The following is a 20,094-nucleotide window of genomic DNA, read 5'->3' as shown; positions in this document are numbered from 1 at the left end:
ACACAGTTTAATCTTACTGAATAAAATAAAAATAAAATAAAATCACATTAATGTGTCACAGTGCATGTACTTACTTCCTAATGAAACTGACTGTTGAAATGAAATATGATTATATTAATGTGTACTTCTCTATAGTACTGTGGTGACATTATGCATATTTCTGAAAATCATATCAATGTCAGTGTATACCGGTACTCAGCTGGAAATAAACAAACTGAACTGTATTCCATTGTGTGTTCCTGATAAAAACTTGGTGGACTGCTGATGAAACTACACAGATTTAAAGATGACCCAGGGAGATTGAAACTAGTCATACTTTAAAAGAACTGGGACTGAAAAATTGTTTTAATTGAACTGAATTAACAAAAGCAAGCTATGGAAGAATCTGAATTATAACTGTTAAAATAAATAAACTGCAAAAGAGGGTCAAGTTCAATGCTTGTCTCTAGTATTATGGATTGTTGTCAGTACAGCATACTTCAGTCTGTTAGGAAACAAAATAAATTCTGTTGAATGGCTAAACAGATGGTGCTATTTACACAGGCTGCTGTTGAGTCAGAGAAATCAGGCACTCACTGTGGCACATAGACTGTACAGTTCATGCCACATTTTACAATTTCTCTACATACAATTGTTTCCAAAACATATTGTGTACTTAGGAATCAAATGCTTTAATAGTGCCATTCTGGTAATTTTCTGTGATTATGAACTGCATTGTATGGCTTTAGGATGTAGTAACAAAAATAGAGGAGCAAGGGATGGTTCTGTGATGCAAACCTTAGTGGCATAAATAATTATTGGAAAATCTCATATAAAGATGTGAAACAAATACTAACAAAGAGATAGAGGGGCTGGCCAGTACTTACCTCAGCTCAGTACAGCTGATAGATACACAAAAAACAACCAAAAATTTATGTTCCTAGCTTTCGGAATAAATGTTCCTTCATCAGGGAGGAGAGAGGGGAAAGAAAGGGAAGAAGGGAAAGTGGATTTAGTTACTCACAACTCAGGTTATGAAGCAACAGAGAAAGGAAAACAGGGAGGGTAGCAAGGATGGAGGCATGCCTGTTGCTTCATAACCTGGGTTGTGAGTAACTAAATCCACTATCCCTTCTTCCCTTTCTTTCCCCTCTCTCCTCCCTGATGAAGGAACATTTATTCCGAAAGCTAGGAACGTAAATTTTTGGTTGTTTTTTGTGTATCTATCGGCTGTACTGAGCTGAGGTAAGTACTGGCCAGCCCCTCTATCTCTTTGTTAGTATTTGCTTCAAACCTTAGTGACACTCAGTTGTGAAGAAGACATGTTGCCAGATAAGATCAAATCAGGTAATATCTACTAGAAATTATTATTTTACCATAACTTTAAAAGTCACAGAGGATATATGCTATGGCAACATATGACAAAGACCAAAGAGTACTAAGGAACAAATATTTTAATAACAATAAGTGAAGATAACTTTGTTTCTGTGCATTGTGTTTTGCGTCATAACATTTGTGTGTATATAATTATGTATCCCAAGCTGTTAACACTGAAACGAAAAATTCAAAGTGTATTGTTGTATCTGTATAACGCGAGTTTTCATATTTTTGTCATGGAAGTTCAATAGAATTTTTGGCTGGTAAAACTGAAATTGTTTGGTACTATGTTACTGTATGTGTTTCTCTGAGCACCAAGCTTTTTTAAATCTTTTATAGTCTGTTTTAAATAAATAATCTGAACACATGCACCCACTAATGAATTAATCGTCTACGGCAATCAGTTATTTACATAAAAATAAACATACACTGTTTTATTGCAGTATCACAATATGATTTCAACAAAGAAAATGACTAAAAGTGCAATGAAAGATTCAGGTCAACTAAAGAAGGGGATACAACCCATCGGCTTTGAACAATAACATCATAGTTTATTCATAGACATTAACGTCTTTATTTTTGAGTCATAGATAATAAATTGGTTATCTTCTGTGGAGAGGCATCATCATTGTAAATTGATATAAATGAAAAACATTGCATACACTTTTTGGCACTTATATTAATTTAAATGATTTGTTCACTCCAATTTATTCGGTACTTATTTTCATTCATAGTTAGTTTGAGATATTATGGATGAATTTTTTCATTCTAGACAATTTTTGCTTTTTGATTTTTGGTTGTAGGTATGGATCTGTCAGCTCAACTGAAGAATGGGATATTGGTGCAAAGAAGAAAGGAAAAGAAAAAAAGTGCAGAAGTAACATTAGCATGGAATATACACTACTGGCCATTAAAATTTCTACACCATGATGACAACGTGCTACAGATGCCAAATTTAACTGACAGGAAGAAGATGCTATGATATGCAAATGATTAGCTTTTCAGAGCATTAACACAAGGTTGTTGCTGGTGGTGACACCTACAATGTGCTGACATGACGAAAGTTTCCAAGTGATTTCTCATACACAAACAGCAGTGACCGGCGTTGCCTGGTGAAATGTCATTGCGATGCCTCGTGTAAGGAGGAGAAATGCATACCATCATGTTTCCGATTTTGATAAAGGTCGGATTGTAGCCTATCGTGATTGCGGTTTATTGTATTGCGACACTGCTGCTCGCGTTTGTCGAGATCCAATGACTGTTAGCAGAATATGGAATCGGTGGGTTCAGGAGGGTAATATGGAACGGCGTGCTGGATCTCAATGGCCTCTTATCAGTAGCAGTCGAGATGACAGGCATCTTATCCACATGGCTGTAATGGATTGTGCAGCCATGTCTCGATCCCAGAGTCAACAGATCAGGATGTTTGCAAGACAACAACCATCTGCATGAACAGTTCAACAACATTTGCAGCAGCATGGACTATCAGCTTAGAGACCATGGCTGCGGTTACTCTTGACGCTGCATCACAGGCAGGAGTGCCTGCGATGGTGTACTCGACGACGAATCTGTGTGCACGAATGGCAAAATGTCTTTATTTTTGATGACTCCAGGTTCTGTTTATAGCATCATGATGGTCACATCTGTGTTTGGCAACATCACGGTGAACGCACATTGGAAGTGTGTATTCGTTATCGCCATACTGGCATATCACCTGGCGTGATGGTACGGGGTGGCACTGGTTACACGTCTCAGTCACCTCTTGTTCGCATGGACGGAACTTTGAACAGTGAACATCATATTTCAGATGTGTTACGGCCCATGGCTCTACCCATCATTTGATCCCTGCGAAACCGTACATTTCAGCAGGATAATGCACGACCACATGTCGTAGGTCATGTACGGGCCTTTCTGGATACAGAAAATGTTTGACTGCTGCCCTGGCCAGCACATTCTCCAGATATCTCACCTATTGAAAACATCTGGTCAATGTTGGCCGAGCAACTGGCTCATCACAATACGCGAGTCACTACTCTTGATGAACTGTGATATTGCATGGGCAGCTGTACCTGCACACGCCATCCAAGCTCTGTTTGAATCAATGCACAGACATATCAAGGCCGTTATTACGGTCATAGGTGGTTGTTCTGGGTACTGATTTCTCAGGATCTATGCACCCAAATTGCGTGAAAATGTAATCACATGCCAGTTCTACTATAATATATTTGTCCAATGAATACCCATCTATCATCTGCATTTCTTCTTGGTGTAGCTATTTTAATGGCCAGTAGTGTAACAGTTGACATATATGAGATGTATCCCAAAATTCAGTTGATCTGTATAGGTCAACTGCAGAATGTGGTACAAATTTAATGTAGGTCGACTTTTCTGCTTTCATTAGCACTAGTATCTTATTCTTCAGCTGGCCTATGTAAGTCAACTGAAGTACGGGATAAAAATTTTACAGGTGTTCCTTTTGTTCCTTTCTTCGTCTCTGGTACTACAAGCATCCTCTTCTTCAGCTGCTACTAGTACCGACTGACAATTATCGTAGCATTACTAGTGTCAGTGAAAAAACCCAACAACAGTAAAATTTGCATCCTGTACTTCAGCTGATCTATATAGGTTGTGAAGGTATTGCTAATTATGCATATAAAAGTTTTTGCCATGATTATCTTTTATTTTCTATTTCCTTCTTTTGTCCCCACCAATATACATAATTATGATGTTGTTACATACTATGAGGGTTTTAAATGCAAAGATATAATTGTGATTATTTCATTTGCCAATGGATAAATATGTTTCTTGCTTTGTAAATGTGGAAAAGTTTGTAAATTTCTTTTTTGGTGCATTATTAATTGTGAAAATTGCAGTCAAGAACTTTTATAGAGATTTATGTAATTTATGAGAATGATACAAGATCTGTAGACAGGGTACAGCAATATTAATATCAACAGTCAAACAGAGGATGTGTAGTACAAGGTATGATCTGTGAAGTGTATGCAGGAATATGAAACTATGTTTTTATGAAAAGCACCTGGAATTGTATGGACAGTACTACTGAACTATGAGAATGTCAATTCATTTGACCACTATGAAGTGTGTGCAGGAATATGAAATTATATTTATGTGAAAAGCGCCTAAAATTGTGTGGACAGTAATACCGAACTATGAGAATGTCAATTCACTTTACCACTGTGGTACATAATGCCAATGCCAGCAAACTTTAGGAGCAAATAAACCAGACTGTGAAAGTGCTGGTAACAAGACTTTGTTGTGACCAAGATGAACAATGCTTTTATTCAAATGAACTTTGCTAGCATTGATATTCGGGTGGTGGAAATGTTGTCTTTCACATTCTATCAAGCCGTGAAAGTGGAGACTTTGATGAATGACTTTCTAAATTCTGATGGATATTGATGTTGATGTTTTTGAAGTTTTGGAGGGTATATAAACAATTTTGTCGACTCAGATTATTTGCAGAGCAGTTTCTCATAAAAAATTGATTTTTTTCAGTTCATAAATAAAGTGGGATTGTGGCCAATTGAGAAGTATAACAACAGGGTATATACTTCTCCAGAAAAACCAGGAAATCCAAGAAAAACCCAGGAAGTTTTTAGAATTTTGGTAATTTTTCATCGTTTTAGTCTGCAGTAAAATTTTTGTAATTTTGACTGCTAAGAACTGATTAACAGCAATATGTGTCGAAGGCTTTAGGACGAAGACTATGGATACTTCATAACAATAAACTGCCTATCAATGAGTATGATGTTGCACCTATTTACATTAAGTTCATTTGAGCAGCTTCCAGTGGGCTCACATGCATAATTTCCATAAAAAGTGATAGTGATATGTGCAAAATTTGTGTAAAAAAGGTTAAGCGTGGTATCCTGTGTATCGAGTGCAAGTCGTGGTACCACGATAAATTCGTAAAGGTGAATCTGAAGCATATAAAAGACGATCATGATTGGACATGCCGTCAGTGCCTTACGAGTGCCGCGAAAAACGAAACACTGTACACACTAAAATCAAAAGAAACAATAATAAGGGTTCTATCAGACGATTTAGTGACTATAACAACGAAATACCAAGAACTCCAGAAGAAATATCAAGAACTGGAAATAAAATACCAAGGATTGGAGCAAAATCATTGCCTAGCACAAGACGCCGTAAAAGATCTTTCTACGCAAAAAAAGTGGCGAATGCCGATGCCGATCAAAGCATGTAAACAAACAGTAAGTACAGCTTCGGTGATACCGCTATCAAATAAATACTTGTTTCTAGACGAAGACTGTAATAAAACAGCAAATAGGGATGAACCAGAATCAGTGACTAAACGTCCAATAAAGTGCACAGTCAGGAAAATTTTTACAACTAATAAAACAAGGAACTACAAAAAACGAGTTCTTGTGCTTGGAGATAGTCACGCCAAGAGAATCGCCGAGAAAATGAATGAATACAGTACTTCATTTACGGCTGCAGGAATAACTAAGCCAAGCGCGCCTTTGACCGAGATAACGAAAAACAGTAATTCACTAAATGAGTTATCTAAGAATGACACGGTCATAATCATGGGTGGAAGCAACGGTGTATACCGAAACGAGAGTAAATTTGCCACACAATGTCTAAAAACAACACTAGTGAACCTCAAAGTGCCGAATATCGTAGTCACAAGCATGCCTCATAGAAACGACCTGCAGGACAACTCAATCGTAAATTTGGAGCTTACAAAAATAAATAGACAATTTCGTAAAATATGCAAGTATTATCAAAACATAACATTCTTTGAGCTTCCCAATTCAAGAGAACTGTTCACGAAACATGGTCAACACTATAACAGCGCTGGGAAGTCGTGCATTAGCAAAATGCTGACAAAACTAATACAAAAAGACGACCACGCTGTAAGAAATACAATTGCAATACAGCCAGTTTCTATCAAGGAAATACGAAAACACCTTAACAGCTGCATAACTAGTAAGTCAGTCGCAGCCACAGCATCAGTGCAGCCAGGATCATCACTTGAACAAGAAGAGGCAGCGCCAGAATCATCTTCAACAAAAACAGCGAGAAAATGCGAGGATCCAACGGAAGAAACAGTGGCCAGTCCATCAATCAGTAGGATAACCATAACACCCCATCACCAAAAGGATTTTTTAGACCAAGGCAAGAGAAACGTAAAGACTACAAGGTAAGCAGTGCTCAGTGCTTCTCAGTCATCCACCAAAATATGCAATGCATAAGAAACAAAGTGCAACAATTAGAAGTGGAACTGCAGTCTATTGACAGCTCACTTGTTTGCTTAACAGAACATTGGTGTAACGGTTCAGTATTATCAAATGTAGCACTACATTCATACATTCTAGCCTGTCATTACAGTAGAAACACTATGAAATGTGGTGGATCATGCATATACGTGAAAGAGGGGATTATGTATAAAATTAGGAATGACGTCATGGCATTAAGTGAAGATAAACACATAGAAATATCTGCTTTAGATATAAAAAAACCTAGATCTATTCCAAAGACTAACAGTACTATGTATTTATCGTGCTCCCAGTGGTGACATGGACACATTCACTACAAAGTTAACCCAAGCATTAGATATGGTCTCCAGCCCCAAAGGCAAAATTATCATTTGTGGAGATCTAAACATTAACATGATGAACCCAGATATGTTGTACAATAATTTTCTGAACATTATGTATGCCTATGGTGTATCACCATTAATTAACACTGCCACTAGGATAACCAGACATTCAGCTTCAAGTATTGACCATATGCTAACAGACAGAGAGAAAGATAGATGTGACGTTGTCATAGATGACCTTGGCATCGCAGACCATTCCAGTCAGTTATTAATATTGGGTATAGAATTAGATAATAACACTAAAATACACAAGTACAGTAGGGTTTTCTCTAAGTCAAAAAGAGCTCTATTTGCTGCACTACTTAACAGTGAAACATGGGAGGAAGTGTACAGAGAACCTACTATAAATGGGAAGTTTTCAAAGTTTCTGTCAGTATTTAAATTCAGGTTTGAAGAAGTGTTCCCTAAAGTTCTAAGAATCACTAAATCATGCAACAACAACAGCTGGGTAACCAATGGGATAAGGAAATCTGCTGAAACGCTCAAGCACCTCAGCTCAATGAAAAACTACCGTAATGATTCAGCATTTCATAACTATTATCATAGATACAGAAAGATCTATAGAAAAGTATTGTTAGTGGCTAAAAGGTACCAAAATGACAAATTTATAGAAAAAGCCAGTAATAAAATCAAAGCAGCATGGAAAATCACCAAACAAGAAACTAATAGGAAAAAATTAAAGCCAGTAAACATACAGTTTCAGCACAATGATACCAAAATAAATGATCCCAAAAAAACTAGCAAACTTTGACAATCAATATTTCAGTAGCATAGCTACCAGACTGCAACAGAAGTTCAACAAAACAAAGCAATCACAAACTCTGAACAAAATAGCACACACAATGATGCTACGACCAACCACAGCAGAAGAAGTATCCAATGTTGTGAGTAACCTAAAATGTAAAAATTCAGCAGGCATAGATGAAATACCTGTGTGCTTACTGAAGGACTGCATAGACAACATCAAAGACCCATTAGTGCACATCATCAATGAATCCTTCTCCATGGGTTGCTTCCCAGAAATACTAAAGCATGCAAAAATCCTACCTATATATAAGAAAGGCGACCCAGAAATCATAGAAAACTACAGACCAATCTCATTACTGTCATCCTTTTCAAAAGTCATAGAGACCATAATGAAAAACAGGCTCATGGGGTACTTAACAAAGTTCAATCTTCTGAGTAAAGAGCAATTTGGTTTCCGGGCTGGCAAAAGCACAAATTCAGCTGTAGCTCACTTCTCAAATGTTATCCTCGAAGCACTAGACAAAGGAGACCACATAACAGGGATCTTCCTTGATTTGACACGGTAGACCACACAATTTTGCTAAACAAACTAAATGCACTAGGAGTAAGAGGAGTAACAAACATGTGGTTTCATTCATACCTGCAAAACAGGGTACAACAGGTGGAGATCACTCAAACCAACTCCAATCACACCTTTCAAACCCAGAATACATCAACATAGAAGTCCCCCAAGGAAGTGTGCTGGGCCCAATCCTCTTTTTAATATATATAAACGATTTTCCACAAAGTGTCAAACATGGTGAATCAGTACTGTTTGCTGATGACAGTAACATCCTAATCAAAGCTGAGTCGCCAAGTGCACTCAATGAAAAAGCTGAGGAAACACTTAAGCATGTATGCCAATGGTTAGAGACTAATAAATTAACCCTAAATGTAAAAATAACCAACAGTATTAGCTTCCACTTAAACAGAAAACCGAACAGTAGCAAGCTAAAAGTTAATGACGAGCACATAGAATGTGTACCATCAACAAAATTTTTAGGCATGCATGTCGACTCTCAACTAAATTGGACCAAGCACACTGCGGTACTTGGAAAGCGAATAGCTTCAGTATGCTATGCACTTAGGATTATAAATTCAGTGTGTAGTAGCCGGTGTACTAGAACTGCATATTTTGCGTATGTCCACTCTATAATTAGTTATGGCATAACCTTCTGGGGATCAACAGAGCAGAACAAACAAACAATATTTAAGTTGCAAAAACGGGCCGTATGAATCATAACAAAAAGTAGCAGTAGATCCCATTGCACAGAGTTATTTAAATCTTTGGGTATATTGACAGTTCCGTGTGAATACATTTTGCAGACAGTAATATACATAAAAAGACACATTGACCAGTTCCCGATAAACAGTTCCATACATGCACATGACACCAGACACAGACAACACTTACACCTCTATAGGAAAAACAAATCAAAAACTCAAAATAGCATGTTATATAATGGAATTAAATTATACAATAAACTTCCACAAGGGATCAAAGACATAAGCAAAATAGATAACCTGAGGAAATCGCTAAAAAAATATCTCTCGGAAAAGTGCTTTTATACTGTCAATGATTACTTGAGATGATGCATAGAAATATGTAAAAATTAGCAACTGTGTCATTAAGTGGTTTAAAAATGCATCTTGTTATAATATTCATGAATTCCGATTGTGACAATTATAAATTTGTGTACCTATTGTATATACTCATGTTGACAACATCCATACAATCCTGATTGTCTACGGATGGATAAATAAATAAATAAATAAAATAAATAAAAATAAAAAGTTGCCGATGGGCAGTACCCTTTCCCAGTTCTGGCTACTTGAAGAGTGGCTGTGAGCTGTATCAACAATAATAACAAGCAACCAGAAGGTGTCTGGAAAAAATTTTCTGGCGTGCCCAAGCTGCCAGATTTGTGCATACACAGAGCAGTCTGGGCTGTAGTGGGACGGGGTTAGTCTCCAGGTCAGCCATGTTGATGTTTAGTGGTTTTGCTGCTCCCTACTCTTTTATAGTTCTCGCGTCAAATGAAAACAAAATGGATTTCTGTAGCTGGGAGCTGTCAAGTGAATCAAAATACATTCACATGTCTAAGAAAGGCTAAAATACATTGTAAGTTTCAGTTTTCTGATTTTATTTTATTTTATTTCCACATTTTTTGCAGTCAAACACCAATCATCTTGCAGATCAATGAAGTTATTTTTTTGGTTTGCAGTATAAATGTGGCTTTCATTAATCTTTTTCACAGAGGCAGTCAATTTATTAGAGACAAAGTGTTTTATTCCACTCTATCGGCTAGTTTCAACTGTTCTCTGAATTTCAAATGCACGTTTTCAGCTTCAGACACATATGGCATTACGACACAATAAAGAACTGAACACGAGATAATACAGTACTGGTACACAAAGAAAATTTGCATCCCTAAAACTGCACTGAAAAGCTTAATATTGAGTTGGGCTTACCTTATTGTGAATCTGGACATATAAATCTAAATGTACATTTTAACCATGCGCATGCGCTGTGGTTGAAATACCAAAATACCCAGAAGAGTTATTACTTTTCAGTATCCTAATAATTTTGTAACCACTTTACCAGTTGATTTGACAAAAATTGTGTTTTCTGGTGGAGTACACAATGCCTGTCAAAGTAAACTTAAAATATCTGCTTTTAATACTAATTTTCCTCTCTCTGTGTTTGGTGTTAGTGTTAGGGAGAATTCATCTAATCTAATAACTAAAGATTTGGATTTTACACCATCTGTTTCAGTGATACCGCCATCAAGAAATTGAATATCATTTGTGTTCTTGAGTCTATTTATTTTGTGCCTAGTAATGTTTGAAACTGCCTCTGTTTTGTATCTGGAAATTTTCTACACACAGTGCAGTATTTTTGACAGTTTTATGCATGATGAAGAAATTTACACTTTTTATTGTGGCAATTAGAATGATTAGAGTTAGCCCTCGGCATTAAATAAAGTTATATTCACCCTCTCACTTGGCTCCCACTGCCAAATCCAAGCACTTGACAGCTGGAGCACATTTATTTATACAATTTTATTGTTTTTGAAAGAGAAAGGAGACATTTTCTATTTAGATGACACTGTGGTGGGCTTAAATGGACAGTCAGTATGGAGTGAGAGCAAGCACTGATTTCAGAGTTAGATGTGATATAAATATGAGATTTATCTTTGTATTGATCAATATGAGTTACATGCTTATGTTCTTTGATAATGGCTACGATGTTGATATTGTATTTGTGCACTGTATCATTATTCTACGTATCATGAATAAATGCAGTGAAGTGTTGACTACAGTCATAATCATGTAATAACTGGAGGAAGGATTCCCCTATGTGGTAGCCTTGTATTGAATGATGCAGAGACCCTATTTAATTGGATGCACAAAAAAATGGAGTCCACCACAACCATTGCTTTGAAGGGGAGTGTCAGGACCCATCACCTGCCAGAATCACTATGCCAGCGACAACTGCTCAGAGTACCAGCACAGCAGGCTCCAGCAACAACAAGATCTATAACATAAAATTCCCACCTTTCTGGCCAACCAGGGCGTAACTTTGGTTAACACAGGTGGAGGTCATTTTTTGATTTGCCATGGAACAGTTTACATTGAGGTTGCCATAGTTGGAGTTAAACATGATCAAACAGTTGCATGATATTTTACACTGACAATCTTATGCTGTGTTCAATGAAGCTCCACTCCAGCATTTTGTGCTACTGCTGGAATCTGTTACAAAAAATTGAGGGTTAGCATGTTCCAGTGATTTCCCATCCCACACTTTTCACGTGCTATGTGCAATGATGGGTAATGAACTGCTACCAGAACAGTCTCTAAAAATTTTCTGGCTTTGAAGACTGCCAAAAACTGAGAGCATCATTCTTTATGCTTTTACAGATCTCTCCCTGGATGAAATGGCACACAAAGTAGATGTGGTTGGATCGCTCACAAGGATAATACAGCCTGTGTCACTGTGAATGAGGTTGTGATGGGAGGCTCCATACCACGCATAGTGAATACAGCTACAGGAAGGATCCCTGATGCATGCATTGTGGCAACACAGACACAAGGCGCACAGGCAGAGTTATGGGACAGTTGATGAATGAACTAGCCAGACTAAATGCATGGCTGAAGAAGCATGGCCATAATGATGGGGTCTGATACAAGAACAACCAGTAATGTTGAAGTGGTGTTGATACTATAGGCGTTTTGCTGATGCAGTGAGGTAGTGCACAAGCCCTTGCACATATCCAGATCAGAGTGACAAGTGCCAGTAAGTGCATGCACTTGTCAAGATTTTTCATAGCACCTAAAATGCAGAAAGAACGGACTGGTGTCACCTGTTATGGACTCCACCCAATTACCTATCAAAGACAGAATACCTGGTGCACTTTTCCTAGGTGACATTGGTTCAGAAATCAGAGTATATCCAGAAATTATCAATGAATGTTGCAAAAATGAAGATGTTCCTTTTCTCATGGCTGGCAACAATTCTAGTCAGACTATATGGGCAGAAAACACTAACTTTGGAACTAGATGACAACTTCTGGTCTACATGTAATTATTGCTGAAGTGACTGGGCCACTTTAGGAGACGATTTCTCTGACATTTTTCAATTGTGCCAGATTTAATGCACCAATGCTTAGTGCAACTACCTCTTTCTCCCAAACCTGTGACTATGTCAGCCTGCATACTGCATGACTCTGCCACTTTTGGTCACAGAAAGATTTTGGGCTATCCATGTCTTCCACATTGGTTATGCAGCAGTCAAGATGATTTCTGTCTCAGTGCAGAGCACATGCGAATGCACTACATGAGAAGACACAGAACACTTACTCACATGAAACAATTGAGCATTTGGAGTTGAGAAAGACTTGCAAGGTACTTGGATAACAAATTTCTGAGACAAGAACTGTGCTCTGTGAAAAGATCAACAGCTCATTAATTAGAAGATGAAAGTGCTTAGCTGCAAGGGAAAACTTGTGTATTGGAAAAAGATTTGGACTGCACATGTGAACAGTTATGGCACCTGCTTTGCACTGCCATAGTGGCAGATGGTGGTCAAGCTACTTCCCCCTCTTCCTTCTTTAAAGCTATCTGTGCATCGATCAATGACTTTGGTCAACAGCTGCTGTACGAGTTTCCTGTGCTGACAGATTTGCAGGCCAAAAACAGCAGAAGTCATTCCACTAAACATTATATTAGGACAACACTGTGTCAGCCTGTGGATTTCAGACCTCGGCATTTGTGCCTGATAACAGAACAGGAATTCGATAAAATGATCACTGAAGGAGCTGTATCAAGACCACATAGCATGCGGGCAGTTTCACTGCAAATGGTAAAGAAGAAAAATGGGTTATGGAGAACATGTGGAGACCACAAGGTTTAAACACACACACTATTCCAGACCAGTATTCACTACTTCAAACAGCATTACATCACATAGCAGCCTAGGAGACGCATATTATTTCAATATTGTTGACCGTGCTAAGGCTTTGTTACAAACACTTATGGCTGTGAAAGAGAGAGAAAAAATTACAGCTGTGGCTACAACTTTAGGTACTTTTGAGCACAATACTATGCCTTTTGACCTATGAAATGTTGTCCAAACTTTACAATGTTTTACGCATGGTGTTCTGCATGGCCTTCCATTCATGTTCTGTTACATGGATGATGTGTTAAGTGTTTTCAGAAACCAAAGAGGAGCACATCAAGCACCTATCTGCTTTGGTCAGCAGACTGGAGTGCTCTGGTGTTATTATTAATAATGACAAGCCTGTGTTTTTGCAAAATATAAAGTAAAGAGACTTGGCTGTTCCATATCACACCATGTTATTTCACCACTATCTGACAAAGTGAAAAGTATTGTAAACATGCCCCCTCCTTCCACATTTAAAGGCCTTAGATGTTTCCTGGAGATGATAAATTATTACAGAAGAAACTTGACACATTTGGCAGACCTGCAGGAGCAACTTAGTAAGTTGCTCACTGGTAAGAATACATCTGGTAATAGGAAAGTTCTGTGGACTCCTGAAACTACATCCAAATATTGTGACCTAAAAATGCATTGGCAAATGCTATATTGTTGCACATCCTTTTCAAAATGCACCATTCACCTTTTGGGTTGATGCAAGTCAGTCAGTGTGGGCATGGTGTTACAACAATATAACACAATGAAATGGCAACCCTTGGCTTTTTTCCCAAAAAACTGCTTGTGCAGGAGAAACAATGAAGCGTGTTTGACAGGGAACTCCTCACCATTAGGTGTCAAACATTTGTGGCTGCTCCAAGAGGGACACGTATTTAAGGTTTTCACAGATCATAAACATCTGACTTCCATATTCCAACATGAGACTGACCTTAATTCACCACATCAAATGCACCTGCACAATTGTGAGGCATTTTCCATCATTAACTGAACTGACAAGGCAGCAGAGCAAGGTACATATAGCTTCCTTCAGCAGTGTCAGTCTGATCCTGCATCAACAGACTTACACCTTGAGTGCCTGCCACTGCACTAGGCAAGGCAAGGGATTTGGTGTTACACTTCAGGAAACAAGATACATCTATGTATCCCAGATAAGTGGTGGCACCCAGTGTTCGACACTTTTCACAACCGAGCACTCTCTGGGATGTGAGCGACTTTAAAGTTAGTATCAGACAGGGTTGTTAGGCTAAGAATACAGAAAGATTGCTGTCAATGGGTTTGGTGTTGCACAAGATGCAAAGTTGTAAAATCTCTTGCCACACTCTTGCTCCAGTGGAAAACTTCCCGTCTTCTTTGGAGAGATTCTCACACTTGCCTTTGGATATTGTTGGTCACCCTCCTTTTCAGAAGGCTTTTGTTTTCTAATTATCATGGCAGATAGATTTACCAGGTGGTCTGAGGCTGTGCCAGTGTGAAACATTGCAGAAATTTCTGCCACCGGACCCTTGATCCCTGCTTGATTCTACAGGTTTGGCATTCCTCAAAGTATTACCATGGACATGGGTAAGCAGTTTGAATGCCAACTGTTTGAGGAGCTCCTGAAATTACGTGAGTGCAAACACATATTAACTTAAGAGCTACCATACTGATAGCAACAGGATGATAGAACCTATGCAGCCCACCGTAAAAGCAGCTTTAACCAGCCATACAAAATCCAGGACAACAGCACTACTGTTAATACTTCTAGGACTCCGCACAGTAATTAAACAAGACTTAAGGTGTTCCTCTGCCCAATTAGTCTATGGAGAGCAACTGAAAATACTGGGCAAATTTTCCCTACCCTCTCATTTCAATCTGTTGGTTTGGTAATATGCTACATTTTTACATACCTGGAAAACTCATGTGCAACTCATCAAATCCATCAAACTGCTGTGACATGGAGCAAACCAATTTTCTTCCAAAAACCACTTCTTCAAATGCGAGTTTGTGCGGATTAGAGAAGGCACCACTAAGTTTCCTCTTCCACTTCATACAAGGGGCCTTTAATATCACTGACAGGAGTGGCAAAATGAAAAAAAAAAAAAATGATAAACTAGGCATGGGGTCAGTTGACTGCCTTAAGCCAGCATACTCTGATACATGGCTGGATGAACCATGCAGTGAAAGAGCCCAATTGTTTTTTTTCCCCTACATAACATGTCAGACAAGCTCAGAAACATTTGTCTGACTGAACACATCAAAAAGCCGATAGTGTTTACTCAGTCTGGTAGACAAGTACTTTGTCGACACCCATTGGTCCGAGTCACCCTGGGTTTTCAAGTTCAATCCAGTTGATGGACCTGACATACGATGTCAATATGCATATAACACACATGAATTGCAAAGCTAAGCACTCCTAAAAGGGGAGGGGTCAAATGATGTAGAGCAAGAGTAAGCATGGATTCATAAGTTAACTGTGCTATGAAAATGAGATTTATCTTTGTATTGGTCAATATGACATGTACTTATGCTCTTCGGGGATGACTACTGTATTGATATTGTATTGTGTGTGCTGTATCATTATTGTATGTACATTGAATAAAAACAATGAATTGTTGACTACTGTTGTAATCTTGTGACTAATAATTGGAGGAAGAGTTCCCCTAAAACATCTTAGAGTTTGGTGTAATTTTCTGAAATTACGTTTGGAGTGTAGACTTCTAACAGCTTGCCGTAAGCCATTTTGCCATAAGAATGGTTTTTGTCGAACATTTCTACTGTTACGTGTAGCCTCTAAGAGATATAATATTAAATCAGTTTTCAGATCGCCATATAAAATCTAGCAACTTCTGTTAATCACTGATGCACAATTCAGTTAATGTTAAAAATAACTGCTATAATATGTTTTAATCACAGGACTTCCTTTCAACAGGTATTGGTCTCACCATTTTATCTTTAAGCACAGTATTGATAAGTTGAATTTTTCATTTTTGTAGGCAAAAATCGGACAAAACATTATACATTAACTTTTGAAGCAGAGATTTAGGAAATAAGAATCATGTGTAATTGTGTAGCATATAAAACAGCTATTAAGAAATTTTTGACTTAACTTTTCCAAATATGATACAGAATAAAAAATATTTCAGAACAATGCAGTTTTTCAAAAATTAATTTTCCTAAACTCAAATTATTACAAATATTACACAAAAGGAGCAAAATATGAGAATAACTATTTGTTAACTTCTAAAAACCTTTGTGTTGCATTTTATCTGTATGTGAAATACACTGACAGAGCAAAAATTAATGTAGACATGATGTAAGCCACTGAAAATGTGAAATTCTAGTATATAAATTACCAGTGTAGCTGCCAGAATGTTGAACTCAAGCATGCAAACGTGCATGCATAGTGATGTACAGGTGTTGGATGTCAGTTTGTGGGAAAGAGTTCCATGCCTGTTGCCCCTGGTCGGTCAATAATGGAATGGTTAATGCAGGTTGTGGATGAAGCTGGAGTTATCATCCAATGATGTCCCATATGTGGTCAAATGGAGACAGATTTGTGATCAAGTTAATGAAGGGAACACGTTAAACGCTACAGTGCATCTTGAGTTACAGTAGTGTTATGTCAGTCAGCATTATCCTGTTGGAAAACACCTCCTGGAATGCTTTTCATGAATGGTAGCACATCAGGTCGAATCAGAAGACTGATGTACAAATTTGCAATTGGGGTGTGCGAGATAACTATGAGAGTGCTCTTGATGTCATGAAATTGCACCCCAGACTATAACTCCAGATACAGGTCCACTGTGTCTGGCACACAGATAGGCTGGTTTCAGGCCCTCAACTGGCATCCTGATACCAACAAATAGTCATCACTGGCACAGAGGCAGAACCAGCTTTCTACACAAAAAACAACAGACCTCCACCCTGCTGCCCCCCCCCCCTCCCTCCCTATGAGCTCTTGTTTGACACCACTAAAGTTGGAAATGGTAGTAATTTGGAGTCAATGGAACGCATGCTTCGGGGTGTCTGGTTCAGAGCTGTCCTTGAAGTAACTAATGTGTAACAGTTTTTATGTTACTGTGATGCCATCTGCTGCTCATATTGCTTCTGCAGATGCAGTATGGTGCACTAGAGCCATATACCGAACACAATTGTCATCGCTGTCAGTAGTGCCACAAGGCCATCCATACTCCTGCAACCATACATTCTCATGAAGACACTGCCAGTCATCATGTACAGTGGCTACATTGGTGTCAAGTCTATGTGCAGTATCGCAGAAGGAATATGCAGCTTCTCATAGTCCTGTTAACACGACCCCATTTAAATTCAGTGAGGTGTTGATAATGGCGTCTTTCTTGCCTTAAAGATATTCTTGACTATCAACAACTCGCCACATTCAACCTCAAAGGTAACTAATGCTTATGACCGTTATAGTGTGTATTTAATGCAAACCTGACTTGCATCCTCATAGTGGCACTGCTTGCTGAACTTTCATGTGACTGGTGCAAAACTTGAATAGACATAATCTTTTAGGTCTAGAAATATACCTACCGAATTTTGTTTATGTTGCGTAATCCCTTCTTGGTGACGTGATTTTTTTCTGCCAGTGTGTCATTGTTTTTATTTTATGTCAGCACTTTGGGAGGAGCTGTTATTCTAAGACTGTTGTAGCATCTCAAGCTGTCAGTACAGTTGTATAAAGGGAGGCAGTGTGAACAGTTTTAGCACAACTGTTAGTGTAAAAAGTGATGGCTGAGCAAGCAGAGTGGAAATATATGTTTTGAATATTACTTGTTCAAGAAAATTTGAAAATATGTAAGAATTACTAAATTTGGACATTGAATTTAATTTAAAAAATCACTAGTTCAGCATGTTGTATGATGAACAATAAGAACCAAGGAATTGCTACAAATAATTGAATGACTATTGTCAACTATCATCAATCCATAAACATAATTACAATAAGTGCTTTGCTTCCTGCTTTTGAACAATTTTACATACATTACAACAAACTTATTATTTTGAAGTAAACTGCAATTACAGTGAAATTCTGTCTCAATTCATTCTTCATGAACAGCTGAGAGTAGGAGAGTTACAATGTGTATTGTCAAGAAGTCTGCAATACAAGGGAAATGTTAGGCTGCAAAACAAAACACACATTATCAGCTTCTTTGACTCAAATTCTGGCATAGAAACTGATGTTTCACACTTTGAACAATCTTCCTAGTGTTCATTCTGTCTTCACAATTATATATTAAATGTTTTCCAAACATCAAAGAATTTATGCAACAAAGAGAAAATTTTATCCAGTAGTACCTTTTAAAAGAAGTGGCATGAAGGGAATCATTGGAGGCTGCATTTTTCCCACAGCTATCCTGTATGTCCTGTGGTTTCTGCTTGGATCTATCAAACCTTCAAATTCAGTGTACAGTTTACGGAACTTTGAAGGGAGTTTTTCCCACGTTAGAGATAGCCTGCTAACTGCTACATTACTGAGACCCATAACTATTGCAAAAAATGCATTGATGTTTTGATACTCCTTGCAGCTGGAAAAAGACAAAGATCCACACTTAATTTTGTAGTATTTAATTATCATTTCAAAATGCCACCACAAGAAAACCATCCCATAAATCATGAAAACACATTCTAATTTTGTGGCATATTCCAGTATGCTTGAAATGGGAATTAGTTTTAAGACTGATCCTATTGAATTATGGAAAAATCAAATTATGCAGTTATCTGTGAATGTAACATATTTAGAAAGATATTCTGAAGGCTTTTACAGGCCGCACCTACACTTATTACTTTAACCAAGTATTTCAAAGTTTCCTCTATCAGGTGGAACTGAACTACAGAAAATTTAATTTTTCACCCTCTCTGCATTTATCCCTTGCCCTGTGAAATCTTGCTATGACTTAAGGAATGGTTTTGTGGCAGCTGTTGCATATCATGTATGCACAGTTTGTAGCAAAACTAGTTCACTGAAAAATGTTTGTCTTTAGAAAACATCATCAGAAAAATCAAATATGAAATTTAAAAATAACACTAACTGTAATGGTCATCCTCATGAAATGGATCTGATATCTAGGAAAGGCTACCGGATATGGCTGTCAGATGAACATGAATTATGAGGTTCCAGAATCACTGGATCCTTTGAACATGGCTGAATGAGGAAAGAAACTGCCCAAGGAGAGGAAAGAAGGTGGTGGGTGGGATGGGGGGCTAGGAGGTGGAGGTGAGAATGTGTGAGGTGGGAACCCATATGTGAGTCTTTCAAAATAGAATGTCAACAACAACAACAACAACAACAACAACAACAAGCAAGCAAGCAAGCAAGCAATATGACATTCCAAAAATCAAGCTACAAATCAAGGAGAAAAACTTAAACACTAAATCAAAATATAAGAGGGAACAGTAAGACTAAATTAACAGTAGGAGAATGAGAAAACTGCCTACTTCATAATTTCCAAACAAGTACTAAGAAAATACCTCACATGAAAACAATGGGAAAAAGTACGCAAGCTTATGAACTACCAGTCCTTTTACCAAGAGTGACTCCCAATTCCTCTTCTGTAGTGACCGAGTTCCTCATATTAGTTTTAGTTGTTGTAGTTATTATGCTGTAAGTAGCACTATTCTTGAGTTTATTTTGGCGAGTGACCCACTATTTTTATTCAACTAAGAATTTCGTCAATTAACATTTTAATAAAGCACTGTTTCTATTTTATACAAAAATTTCAAAGTATGGAACACAGTAATCATACTTTAAATGCAAATCAACAAACTACACTTAAATTTTAATAATGAGTACATATTTCCATTTTTGCAGGTACTACATATTATGTTAAGTTCAGGATCGGCTTAAGGCCCA

At 37.7% G+C, this 20,094-nt stretch overlaps 1 protein-coding gene across 4 annotated transcripts in view; it reads right to left on the bottom strand.

Moving 5' to 3' along the window:
- The window catches only part of LOC126354710 (rap guanine nucleotide exchange factor 4), a 1,235,035-nt gene that overhangs the window by 44,600 nt on the left and 1,170,341 nt on the right, over window positions 1–20,094 (bottom strand). For 2 of the 4 annotated variants that reach the window (XM_050004554.1, XM_050004555.1), the window contains one exon: window positions 18,540–18,769. In XM_050004554.1, coding sequence (XP_049860511.1) covers window positions 18,540–18,769 — 230 coding nt within the window. Of the gene's footprint in view, window positions 1–18,049; window positions 18,364–18,539; window positions 18,770–20,094 lie in introns of those variants that run through there. The other 2 variants (XM_050004557.1, XM_050004556.1) reach the window with 2 other exon arrangements.

This window comes from Schistocerca gregaria, chromosome 3 (assembly GCF_023897955.1).
Source record: "Schistocerca gregaria isolate iqSchGreg1 chromosome 3, iqSchGreg1.2, whole genome shotgun sequence".
NCBI classification, from domain to species: Eukaryota; Metazoa; Arthropoda; class Insecta; order Orthoptera; family Acrididae; genus Schistocerca; species Schistocerca gregaria.
Note: the sequence above shows the minus strand (reverse complement) of the source record. Positions and strands in the feature narration are given on the sequence as shown.